The 12,989-nt window shown below is 53.4% G+C and overlaps 1 protein-coding gene and 1 non-coding gene across 2 annotated transcripts; one reads left to right on the top strand and one right to left on the bottom strand.

The window, feature by feature from the left end:
* Positions 1–1,020: 1,020 nt before the first annotated feature.
* LOC123034452 (zinc finger protein 345-like) lies at positions 1,021–12,306 on the bottom strand. The gene is made up of 8 exons (XM_044451801.1): positions 12,088–12,306; positions 8,891–8,921; positions 8,504–8,581; positions 7,975–8,089; positions 7,436–7,507; positions 6,235–6,348; positions 3,789–4,797; positions 1,021–3,713 (listed from the first exon to the last, which is right to left on the bottom strand). The coding sequence occupies exons 4-8, from the start codon at positions 8,087–8,089 to the stop codon at positions 2,501–2,503; spliced, it is 2,523 nt and encodes an 840-aa protein (XP_044307736.1). The 5' UTR covers positions 8,504–8,581; positions 8,891–8,921; positions 12,088–12,306; the 3' UTR covers positions 1,021–2,500.
* Positions 12,307–12,883: 577 nt separating this feature from the next.
* Positions 12,884–12,989, top strand: TRNAL-CAA. Its single transcript has 2 exons — positions 12,884–12,921; positions 12,944–12,989. It is a non-coding gene; the product is annotated as a tRNA-Leu (tRNA).

Below are 12,989 nucleotides of genomic sequence, written 5' to 3'. Positions count from 1 at the left end.
AATGTAGGTGGAAATGCACCTTGCATGTGCTCTGAGGCTGTCTTTACTATAGTTTCACTGACTAGGTCCGAGACTTAAAAATACATTTGGAGTGGGGGGCGGGGGTGAGCCCCAGAGAGCCCTGCTCCAGCCTGTGCCTGAAGTGCATATCACTGTGGTAAGGATGACACCCATTCAGAAGCACAAGCCAGAAAGGAGGGGTTGCCAACTTTCCAGCTGGGCTCTGCAGCTGCGCCAGTAGTGGAAACCCAACACGCTTTGCACTGCGGGACAAGCAGAAAAGCAGTCTTGACACAGGAGCGTCCTCCTGAATGTCTTCTGAAGAATCCACCAGACCTCAGTCAAACTATCCAGTTGAAGCCAAAGAGAATATATTACAGGCCAAAATCTGGTGTGAAAAGATGTTTAAAACAATTAGGGTATTGGTGGACAATACTGGTGTTCCAATGCAATACTTCCTATAACGGTAGCCCTAATACTAGTTTAACAGACAATGAGGATCCCAGTCAGGATCTGGTAATTCAGAGCTGCAATTTGATTGATTATAGTTATATCCTGCTTTTTTTCTCCTAACAAGCAACTGAAGGCAGCTTACACAACCTATCCTCACAACAGAGCCAGTGTGGCTAAGAGAGCAGGACTGGAGTTCAGGCGATCTGGGTTCTGGTTCCTGCTCAGCCATGGATCCAACTGGATGACTTTGGGCCAGTCACAGACTCTCAGCCCAACCTACCTCACAGGGTTGTTGTAGTGGGGATATAATGGAGAGCAGGAGGTGGAAAATGAAAATGTGGGATGTACCTCTAATAAATAAGTTAATAAACAGCCCTGTGAGGTATTATTTTATTTTTTAAATTAAAGTTCTTATAGACCCTTCTATAGGAAACATTCTCAGAACTGTTTACAACATAAAACACAACAATAACATAAAGCATAGTAATAACAGGTTGGGCTGAGAGGCTGTGACTGGCCCAGAGTCACCCAGCTGGCTCCATGGCCGAGTGGGGACTGGAACCCGGATCGCCTGAGTCCCAGTCCCACGCTCTTAACCACCACACCACACGCCCTCTCTGACTGAAGATGGAAGCTTTTTCCCTGAGCGACCGAGGCACCAGGGCAGGAAGCCACTAAGTGGTTCAGTCCTACTTTCTGCAGCGGTTTGATCTGCCTACTTTTGAGTAGACAGGAAATGCTTAGTTCTAAGTAGATGCACCCAGGCTGAGTATCTGGGGTGCTTCCTGAAAGTGCTGCTCAGAGGTTCAGTCCTGCTTCCTCCTCAGGAGACAGCCAGAGACTTGCCCTGCCTACTGGTGAACAAACTCGCTCCCTTCTGTGAAAGGCTAACAATGGAATTGTGGGGGGGGGGGGGGTAAACCCCGGCTTCTTTCCCTGTGGCTCCCCCCCCCGCGGGAGTGTGCCCCCCCCCCCCAAGCTTCTCCAAAATGGCACCTGGCCTTCACACAAAAAGGGTTCCCCACTTCGGTCATAAGACAATGCAGGGCCCGTTGCTTGTGATCAGTTCGGAGCTGATGAGCACAACGCGGAGATATCGGACACCCCAGGCCTGCCTTCCCCAACAAAGATCCCTCCAGATGTGTGGAATCACAACTCCCAGTCAGCATGGCCAATGGTCCAGGATTATGGGGACTGTAGTCCAAAACATCTGGGGGGGCAGATATGGGGGGGGTCCACCCTGCCGAGCAGTGGTTCTCCAAGGACTCAAGCAGGGGCCTCCCCAAGCTCTTCCTGAGATGCCAAGCAGGCAAAGCAGGGGCTCTACCAGTGATGTTACAGCCTAAACTCCCTCTTTCTTCCAGCTGTAACAAAACACCAGAAAGGAAGGAGGCAGTCTACACAAAAGCTCTCTGATCTAGTAAAAATTTCTTTGCTGCTCCGAATAAGGGCCCTCTGTTTCTTTCCAACCCTCCTCTGGTCCTGTCCCTGGGTGTTAGGGAGGGCGCCGGACAGAAGGGGCTCCTCCGCAAAGGTTCAACGCTGTGCTTGCACCAACAGTGGTTGCTGGGGCAGGAACGTGCCTGTGTGGTGTGCTCAGCTCGGCTCGGCTCATGGCAGCCTTTCAGCCCATTCCCAACAAACCAGGTTTACAAGCCAGTTCCAAAGGATCAGAAAAAGCATCCGGCACATTCCAGCTAGGACTGTTATCACCCAAGAAGGTGCGGGGATGCAGAGATGCAGGCACCACTGAATCCACCATATATCAGAAGAAACCAACCAGAAGGGAGCCCAGCTTAGCCTTCTTCTCCTTAACATGCGAGCCCTCTACCAGCAGGGATCTTTTTATGAGAGCAAGCGCTCAGATATTCTCCCACCCCCAGTCCTGAAGTGGTATCATCCCAGCAGGACCCACCATCCCAGCAGGACTCTAGCATGTGCTTCCTTAGAATGACTGAATCAGCTCTCTGAATTGATGGAAAGGAGGACGGGTAGATGGCGGCCCCCCCTGCCCCCAGATGGCTCCGGAAATTGAAGTGCGAGACCCCTAAGATGTGGGAGGCAGCTGTGGCCAGCCCTCTTGGGCGAGGCTGGATGCCCAGCTGGAGCTGCTTTCCCCCAGTCTCCACGTGTCCGGAGGCAAGAAGCCCTTCACTCCCCACCCCCTCAGGCCCCCCACCGGGGCAGCGCTGGGACTGGGGCCTTGGAAGGGAGCTGGGAACTCTGGCCACATGGAAGCAGCTGGAGGGTTACTGCTCCTGTCCCCCTCGCCCCACCAAGGGGGCATGAGAGAGACCGGGGCTTCGGGAACAGCAGGGGCCAGCTCCTTGCGGTGCTTAGTGTGGGAGGAGGAGGAGGAGGCGGCGGGGCTGGCTTTCCCCGCTCGGGCTCCTCCCCCCAACTTTGGGGGCCGGTCGGCCACGTGCGTCCGCTGGTGGCGGTTCCGGTGGGAGCTGCGGCTGAAGCACTTTCCACACTCGGGGCACTGGTAGGGCCTCTCGCCCGTGTGCACCCGCCGGTGCCGCTCCAGGTGGGAGACGAAGCCGAAGCTCTTGCCGCACTCGCCGCAGGCGTAGGGCTTCTCGCCCTGGTGGGTCCGCTGGTGCGTGAGCAGCTGCGCGGTGGCCACGAAGCGCTTCCCACACTCCCTGCACTTGTGGGGCTTCCCGCTGGAGTGGGTGCGCTGGTGCTGCAGCAGGGTGGAGCTGACGCTGAAGCTCTTCCCGCACTCGCCGCAGCGGTAGGGCCTCTCGCCCGTGTGGATGCGCCGGTGCCGCTCCAGGTGGGAGCTGACGCTGAAGCGCTTCCCGCAGTCCGGGCAGGCGTAGGGCCTCTCGCCCGTGTGGATGCGCCGGTGCCGCTCCAGGTGGGAGCTCCAGCTGAAGCTCTTGCCACAGTCGGCGCACCGGTAGCGCTTGCTGTCAGCCGCGTGGGACTTCTGGTGCTTGACGAGAGACGCCAGCTCCCCATAGGTCTTCCCGCATTCGGGGCACTTGTGGGGCCGGTCCGGGGAGTGCACCCGCTGGTGCCGCTCCAGGTGGGAGCTGACGCTGAAGGCCTTCCCGCATTCCTCGCACTGATAGGGCTTCTCTCCCGTGTGGATCCTCTTGTGCTTGATGAGCGCCGAGCACCAGCTGAACTTCTTCCCACACTCCGGGCACTGGTAGGGCCGCTCCCCCGTGTGGATCCTCTGGTGTTTCACCAGCGACGAGCTCTGGCCGAAGCCTTTGCCGCAGTCGGGGCACTTGTAGGGCTTCTCGCTGCAAGGGGGCGGCGGGGGCGGGGGTGGGGGCGGGGGATCGGGGGCAGCCTTTCTGCGGCGACACTCCGCACACTTTGCGGGGTCTCTGCCGCCGTCCGGGGCCACCTGGAGGTGGTGCAGGGTGGCGGCGCTGAGGTAGAAGCTCTTGCTGCATTCCGCGCACTGCCAGGGCTTCTCGCCCGTGTGGATCCTTTGGTGCCGGTAGAGGTGGGAGCTGCGGCTGAAGCTCTTGCCGCAGTCCGGGCACTGGTAGGGCCGCTCCCCCGTGTGGATCCTCTGGTGCCGCTCCAGGTGGGACGTGAAGCTGAAACTCTTCCCGCACTCCGGGCACTCGTAGGGCTTCTGGCCCAGGTGCTTCCGCTGGTGGGCCGCCAGGTGAGCGCTGAGGCCAAAGCCCTTCCCACACTCCAGGCACTGGTAGGGCTTGTCGTTGGTGTGCGTCCGCTGGTGCTGCACCAGGGTGGAGCTGACAGTGAAGCTTTTCCCGCACTCTTGGCACTGGTAGGGCTTCTCCCCGGTGTGGATCCGCCGGTGCCTCTCCAGGTGTGACCCGACACTGAAGGCCTTCCCGCAGTCCTGGCACACGAAAGGCTTCTCGCCCGTGTGGATCTGCCGGTGCCTCTCCAGGTGCGAGGTCCAGCTGAAGCTTTTCCCACAGTCCCCACACTTGTAGGGCTTGTCGCCTGCGTGGCACCGGCGGTGCTTGGCCAGGGCCTCAGCCTCGGCAAAGCTCTTCTCGCACCCGTCGCACTTGTGGGGTCTCTCGTCCAGGTGGAGCCTTTGGTGCCGAAGGAGGTTGGACTTCTGGCTGAAGCTTTTGCCGCACTCGGAGCACTGGTGGCCCCCCTCGCCCCCCTGTTTTCTCCAAGGGAGCAGCAGCGGCTTGGCAGCCCCCGTTGCCTGTGGGTGGGGGCTGCCAGGCCGTTCCTTCCCTTCCGCTGTGGAGTGCCTCAGTCGCATCCCCGTTGCCTGAGTCTCCAGGTCGTCTGGAGTCCCCTCCAGGGCACCCTCGGCCAGGGGGTCCCTCTTGCTGGGAGCTTCTGGTGGAGGAATGTCCTCATTCTTGCTTCGCAGCTCCTCAGCTGGGGAGAAAAAGCGACGCCACCTTGAGCCACCTCCTCCCTTGCCACAATGAGCTAACTGGAAGTTGATTACTCTCATTCAACAATTACTACTGGCATTTCTCTCCTCAGAGAGAGAGGGCCGAGGGTGGCCAGGCGCAAAAAGAGAACGGGCCCTGCTCTTCCTCCATCCTAGGCACGGACCTCTTTCTTGGAGGGACAGGGCTTGGTGGAAGGTCCAGACCAGGCTACATTCAGCCTGTGGACTGGAGGACCCAGCCTCTTTCTTTGACAACACTGGGAGCTGCTGTTTTAAATTGTTTTTATGTTGCTTGAGAATAGTTTTAGGGCATAATCCTTTCGGGATGCTTGTAACCCTCCACATTCGGAGATGGAAGGAGCGGGAGGGCAAAGAGCACCTCTGTGCTCCTCTTGGCAGGCAAAACACTTAGCTGATTTCAGCCCCCTAAGTATGGAGGCCAAGCTGCCTCCAGAGCACGTGGTATCTTGGCAGTGCCGGTCTGCTCCGAACCCCATTTCCTGGCATGTCCACAAAAGCCCCTCCAAGGTCATTCCGGCAACCTCAAGGACGCGGCTGGCACAGTTCTTTCCATGCCGGCTGCAGGCAGGGAGAGCAAAGCAATTTTCCCACCTGCTAGCTGGGGATCCACGCAATCCTATGGCTCCCTATGCACTTCTGAGCAGCCATAGGATTGCTCTGCCTCTTATTTTTAAGCTTAAGGTAAAGGTAAAGGTTTCCCCTTGACATTAAGTCCAGTCATGCCTGACTCTAGGGGGCGGTGCTCATCTTCGTTTCCCAGCCGAGGGAGCCAGCGCTTGTCCGCAGACAGTCTCCGTGGTCATGTGGCCGGCATGACTAAACTCCGAAGTGCACAGAACGCTGTTACCTGCCCACTGAAGTGGTACCTTTTCATCTACTTGCATTTGCATGCTTTCGAACTGCAAGGGTGGCAGGAGCTGGGAAGGAGCAATGGGAACTCACCCTGTTGTGCAGATTCGAACCGGCGACCTTCTGATCAACCAGCCCAGCAGCACAGTGGTTTAAACCACTGCACCACCTACATCCCTTCATTATTAAGCCTTATATGCTGCTATTTTTACAGATGGTTGCATAAAAGAACTGCATTACTGTTGTCTGAGTTTCATTTTGTATTTTGCTTTACCGACTGGAAGCCACTTTGTGAGGGCATGGCTCCAAAAGGTGACCAAGGAGTCTCTTCAAGCAATTCATACATCTAAGTGACTGCTTGAAATAATAAGAAGAATGTCGGTGTGAACCAGTCGTGCATGGCTGCAAGTGACCGAAAGGGCTTCACTCGTACTATTTGTACGGCTCTCACATTGCTTCTTTCAGGTCTCCCTCGCAGGAACTTCTGCACGGTGAAATAGGAAGCTGCCCTTAAGCCCCGCTGTGGTTGTATTTTCTGTGTAACTCACTTGGACTGGTGTCAGTCGGCACCTGCCTTCCTTCCGATTCCTGAAGGTCTGGCACCCAGGGATCCTCTCCACGGTCCATCCAGGAAAGCAGGTCAGGCTTTGCAAGTGGAAATCCTGCCGATGGGAATAAGAAAGGCTGCACTTTGTTCCCATGAGCAGCGCCTGGTCCCTCTTCCAACCTGTGCTGCTCTCCTGTGCTTTGCTTGCACAAGGGACACTGCACGATCCTGCACCCAGGGTGCCGAAACCTCTTTCCGCCCAATGCCCAAATTCCACATCACGGACGCTCCAAGAGAGCTGCAGTGGTGAGCAAGGCAGAAGAGAAAGCAGTGGGGCCAGAAGAGCGGCCTTTTCCAGCCTAACGCTCTTGCTGCCAGTAGCCGAGTCTCAGGAGAGGCATTTCAAGCAGGGGGGTGGCCTTCTGTGGAACCCTGAAGGGCCAGATGTGGACACCACGAGGGCCGGATTTGGCCCCCAGGCCTGCGATTCGGCAGTGCTGCTCTATGGAGCCACGCAGAAGTCAGCCCCACTGGGATTACAGCTCAGCATAGAATTCACTAGATGGCCACCGACTTAAATGGCTTTACAGGGCAATTGGACACATTCGTGGAGAAGGCCATCCACGGCTACTGGCCATGATGGGCACCAAGCAACCTCCAGGGCGAGAGGCAGTGCGCTCCAATACACTAGTTACTGGGGAACATGAGCAGAAGGGGCTGTGGTGCTCCTATCTTGCTTGTAAGCATCTTTTTGACCACTGTGGGAAACAGGATGCTGGACTAGAACAGCCTCTGATCAGACCCAGCAGGGCTCTCCTTGTTCTGAGTCTGCGACCCTACAGAATTTCTCAACAGTATCACTGATGAATGCCGCTTATCTGGGATTTAAATAGAAACTCAGCGGGTTTTCAGTTAAATAGGCTTTCCCACCTATTTCCAACAGGGATTCCCTGTTTTAGTTACAGAGTTAAGACAACCAAATGCCTGCATCACTAAGCTGCCCTCTGCCTTCACGGTACCCCTTTTTTTTCTGCTTCTGCCAAAATATTCCCAAATATATGTGTAAGCAAATCTCTGATCTGCATTACCGGATGCCGGTTTGCAGATTTTATCCAGAGTGCAGAACAGGGGCTTCTTGGGCACAGCAAACAGGCCGAGAGGGGCAGCAGCCATTCTTCCCGTGTTTTGAGCAAATGACTCACCCGCTGCCAGTCCTCTCCGGTGGGAATCAGCCAGTGCGGTGATCCGAGGCAGGCTGATGGCCATCTCTTCTGCTAACGGAAAGGATTAAGGGGCAACACTGGCACACACACAGGGCGGGCGGGCTGGCTGGCTGGCTTGCTCAGTGGTGTGGCAAGGCCAGCTTTCTGTCACCACCCTGAGGTGCAATTCTGAGGTCTCCAACAGGGTGCCCCTGGACCCCAAGGCACCTGCAGGCACCTCTCATTTCCCACCAGGCTCCTCCCCCTTTCAGATCTTTATTTGCTCTCCTAAGCATCTTTCGAAGTAAAGCTTTTGTTTTTAGAAGATGGTGGTGGTGTGCTCCAGAGCAAAAGCCCTGCCTTTGCTTTGTGCTTACTCGGGCAAATTACTTTTTATTTTTACTCTGAGCCATTTGTATCTGGGCCCAAAGCAGAAATATCTCAGGACCATAGAATATAGGACTTGAGATACCTTTGGTTTAATCCAAGAAGGCGGTTCATAGGGTTAGCCCCTTTTTGCAGGCGAGATGGCTCCTTACCCAAAGAAATTAGCGTCTCATAATTCTCCTGCATGATATTCCAGCGCAGGCCGCTCCAGCAGGTCTCCCCAGCTCTTGCATGAAACACAGTTTTGACCTTGGAGGCCTCTGGCATCTGAAACAACAAAGCATCCTTTTGCCAAAATTGCCCTGGAGTGCCTTTAATGAAAGCGCATTTTCTTTAAAACATTTTTTCCTGATTCTAGCCATGTTTGTTTGTACATACAACAATCCCACATATGAATAGTAGTGGATTTAGATAAGTATAGAAGAAAAGAATATAAAAATACTGGATTTGACAAATGTGATATGCTTGGCTTAACCTTTTCATAACTTAAGTGTGTGTGTTGTAAGTCAAAAAGAGGTTGCCAAGCCAGAAGCAAAGCAGAAGTGTGAAGGGAGTGCCTCAAACAACAAGGCTTGCCAGACAACATGGTCTTGGCTCTTTCCCACTAATGCAGAGTAGCCCTCGAGGAAAGGAAATGCTGATCTTTTCCTGTATAAGATCACTAACAAGGCCTGAACTTGCCTGTTATAGCAATAGGAAACAGGGGAGGCAGAATCCATTTTCTTTCATTCCTGTTCATTATTCTTTCTTATTTGCAATCTGTAAATAAGTGTTCAGAAGTGAAACACGCTATTTCAATTGGCCTTGCTCCCAGGTAAGCGGGTACAGCACTGCTGCTTGAACTGCCTGACAGGAGGGGCACATGCTTGAATTTACTGGTTTTCCAAGGCCAGTAGGCAGCTAGGGAGGCAGTAAGACACCCTTTCCCAGCCCAGCATCCCCAGCTTCCCCTCCCCCTCCAGCTGTGCTGCACTAAGAATATGTGCTAGTTGGGGATGGTGGGAGTTGTATTCTGACACATCTGGGCACTGGCTGTACCTCTTTGAACCCTCAACCAACATCACTTACCTGAGTAGCAGGAAGTGGTTCTTTGTGGTACCTGGAGAAGCAGAGAGAGAGAGAGATTTGCCTGCAATTTACCGGGGCTGAAAAAATTGGAATTGGGGAACTGTAACAGAGATTGCATCTGCATCCCATACAGATGTGAAATCTTAATTCATCTTCTTTTCCTGCCTTTGTTGTCACCCTTTGTCAAATTTTAACCGAATGCTCCTCGAGGCAGGCACCCATCTCCACCCAGCACCATACACAACGAGGAATGACGATGACGATGATGACAATCAGGACTGCCATCAGTAACAATAGCTAAATTTATGCAAGAAAAACAAGGCACAGGGTGGCTGGAGCTGGCCTTGGAATGAGTGGAGCTGACCCGGTGTCGTCAGCAAAGCAGGACTTAATATTATTTATTTACTTACTTATTTATTAAAACATTTCTATGCCGCCCCTTGCCGAAGCCTCGGGGTTGCTCACAGCATAAAATAAAATACAATAAAATACAAAAATAACAATATAAAATTAACAATATAAAATAAATAACAATATAAAAGAAGTCACCCTGGCCAGATAAATAAGCAAATATTGTTAACAATTAAAATGACGTTTAAATAAAAAGGTCTTCGCTTGGCGCTGAAAAACAAATATTAATCAGTGCTCAAGTCTAGGACTCATTTCCAGTGCCAAGGGGCAGTCCTCTGCACCATACGTTCCCCCATCAAAGAAGCCCAGCCTATCATCCACTGTTCTAGGACAATGGGAAGTGTTTCATGGCCTGTGTGTGTGTCTTTCTGGCCAGCGTGAGCCACCAAACCTGCATTTCAGAATGAAGGACTGCTCCAGAGTTAGCTGGCCCCTCACACACCTCTTCCTAGCCTTAGTTAGGCTTACTAAAATTGTATGTTGAAACAGAGATTCCTGCACCCAATATTAACTTCAGAAGGTATAGTCTTTGCTCCTAATATCAGAAGTCTTTTCCGATTCTTTCAAGAGATGATATTTCACCACACTGCTTCAGTCTCACATATGCTAACCTGGGACATGAGCAGGCCCCACTGAACAGGCTGAGATTTACTTCTGAGGAGACACAGCTAAGACCGTGCCTTTAAATTGCCATCCTAGGCACTGAAGAGCACCTGCTGCAGTCACCTGTGGCGCTTTAAGCCTCTCCCACACATTGCCCACTCTCTCTGCTCCTTGCCCAGAAACTGCTTCTCGTAACGGTTGTGCTTTTCCCAACATAGCAGGTGGTGAAGAAAAGACAATCTGTGTCGGTATTGCTAGGATGTGTATGTGTTCCCCAACATCACATTGGCCCTGAAAAGCTTACGTATTGCATGAACCTCCCTGTCAGCAATGCAACCACTTTTGGGGAGTAAACATGCTAAGACCTGATTAGGATGCTCAGAGCTGGTAGCCAGCGATAATCTCCTAGTTCTACATTTGTGGACATGAGCAGCAATTGCTGCCAAAGCAAAAATAAACATCTGCTAGTCTGTGACAGCAAAAATAAGCATTGTGTGGCACCTGAAAAACTAACACAGAGATGCTGGCATCAGCTTGTGTGGACACTGTCTGCCCTTGGACTGGCAGGTTTGTGGGCAGAGGGAGAGAGATGTAAGCTGTGCTGTCTGAGCGCACTAAGGCCCAAAAAGTACAGACTGTGATGATAAATGCACAGTGCCTTTCACAAACAATTATTGGGTGGAAACACAGATATCAGTACAATGCTGAGCCAATTCATCTTCCCTTTGCCCATAAGTGTGCTTTGAAAGGATGGTAAAGATCCCCTTTTAAAAACTACCCTGCTTGGAAATCTAACATGGTGGTTAAAAGATATTAAGGCAAAGACTTGCAAGGATCTTCCTTAACTGCTTTATTCTGACTCGATCCCTCCATCAGAGTGCCACATTGGGCAGGGCCTTTTCAGCAGTGGCACCATCAAAGTCAAGGGGCTTCCTTCCTAGCAGACTCACTTCCTTTGGTACTGAGATGCCAGGTGAAAGAGATTCTCTTCCAGAGAGCCTGTGAAGCTTTGAACTGTTTATTTGGAACATTCATAAATTGTCTTTCATTTTACCTGTATGTTTAGTTATGGGATGGGCAATGTCAGGAGTCTGGGAACTATTTTTGTCCCCCCACCCGACATGCACACACACAGAGGGCCACACCTCCCCACCCCAAAACGTTTTTCTTTAATGGTATCCAGAGCAACAATGGAGCACCAGAGTGGTCAAAATTCGGTCAACTTTTTAGAATGGTGAAAAACTGGGACATCATTGATGGGGTAAAGAGGGTGGAGGTGGAAGAAGGGAGCGTGGCTTTCTGGGGAGCCCTAGAAGGCCAAGTTGAAATGTCTAGAAGTCAGGATTGAGGACCCAGACCTGGGGCTTCACATCCTCGGCCTCTGGCTTCCCTAAAATGTGGCACCCAGAACTGAACACAGCTCTGAAGCTAAGGACTGAGTAGTATACAACAAAGAGGAATTTCCATGACTTGGAAAGCAGCGTAAGATCACATTTGCCTTTTTTTGCACTTCTGCTGCTGCCTCATGTCCAATTTATGATTGACTACAGTCCCAAAATCCAAATATAATCTTCTTGGTGAGCTGTCTTACCCGTAGATTGAAAGACACTAGGTATTTTGAATGACAATAAAAATAAAGGAATAAAACCATACTTTTTGTTCTGGTAGTTAAGACAGGTTAAATAAGACTCGGAACCACACCTTGCAATCCCGAGGTCACTCAGAAATTTGTTTACCCTGGTTTTGCCAAGAGAAACCATGCAGTGTGCTCCTGGGCACTGCGAGTCTAAAGCAAGCAGCAGTGTAAAGATAGCCAGGTGGGGGGGGGGCACTCATTCATTACCCAAAAGGAGGACATGCCTCACCTAATAGACAAGGAAAGAGGGTTTGCAGGTGGGTTTGCAGAAAATTTGTAGGTGCTAATGCACTCAGAGAGATGCAAATTAAGAAATGGCCATCTAAGTAGGAATGCCCTACATCTCACCATAGGGTGGAAGGTGGCGAACAGGTGGCCTGCCTGCCTGCCTGCCTGCGATGGGCCACACGGCTTCCAGTTCTTTAAACCCGACTTCCTATTGAAGGTGGTCCTCTGGCAGCCCTCGAAAGAGAGGGCGGTCCTCCGTAAAGGGACACCTGGCCACGTACTGTCAGACACCCCCTGCCCATCCTTCCCCACAGCCAACCTTTGCCTTTAAATCTCCAGGCATCCCCCGCCAGGGACGCAGACCACGAATCCTCCTCGGGAGCGCCGCTCGCAAGCCGCAGGGCTCCTTCGCAAAGCCCGTCCGCGGGAAGGGCCCCCCGCACCCCCACCCCGGCGGGCACTGCGGGCGGGCCGGTCGCGGCGGCGGAGCAGGATTTGGCCCGAGTCTCTCTGCCGCTGCATCCGAGTCACCCAGGAAGCTCAAAGCACGACGCCCCGGGCGGAGGAAGCGCCGAGCCGAGAGGAGGGAAGCGCCGCGCTCCTCTTTCCCGAAGCGATAGCCGGAGCCCTCTGGTGGCTGCGAGGGACGCAGCCTCCTCTCCGGGCCTGGCGAGGCGGCCGGGAAGCGGCCGGGCGGGGGCCGAGCAGCGCCGCGTTCCTGCTCCCTCGTTCCGAGCGCGGGTAGCGGCAAGAACCAAGGATGCCTCGAGGGTCCGTGAGAGAAAAAGAGGGAAAAGCATGCACGTTGTTCTCATTAATTCCCATGCGTCCCGACTTTCCTCTTCTTCGGAGGAACCCCGGGCAGTTTGCACGGCCCTTTTATCCAGCGAGGCTGAGCATCAGCGGCTGGCCCAAGCAGCTCCGTGGCCCAGCGGGGACAAGAACTCGGCCCTCCCGCATCTTAGTCCGGTGCTCTAACCACTGGGCTGGCATCTGCATGGATGCTCTCTTCCCCCTGTTTCCCTCCGTGCATCCGCGTTTGGACAGGCCCAGGTTCCCGAGCGGAAGGGCCGAGGGTGAGCCCAAGGTGACAGCAGGAAGCGAGCGGAGAGAGCGTCAGGATGGCCGAGTGGTCGAAGGCGCCAGACTCAAGGCACTGACTTCCCTTTGGGGTGTTCTGGTCTCCGAATGGAGGCGTGGGTTCAAATCCCACTCCTGACA

Source organism: Varanus komodoensis, unplaced genomic scaffold, assembly GCF_004798865.1.
Source record: "Varanus komodoensis strain SLA01 unplaced genomic scaffold, ASM479886v1 scaffold6_4, whole genome shotgun sequence".
In the NCBI taxonomy this organism is placed as follows: Eukaryota; Metazoa; Chordata; class Lepidosauria; order Squamata; family Varanidae; genus Varanus; species Varanus komodoensis.
This window is presented reverse-complemented; position numbering and strand designations above follow the sequence as displayed.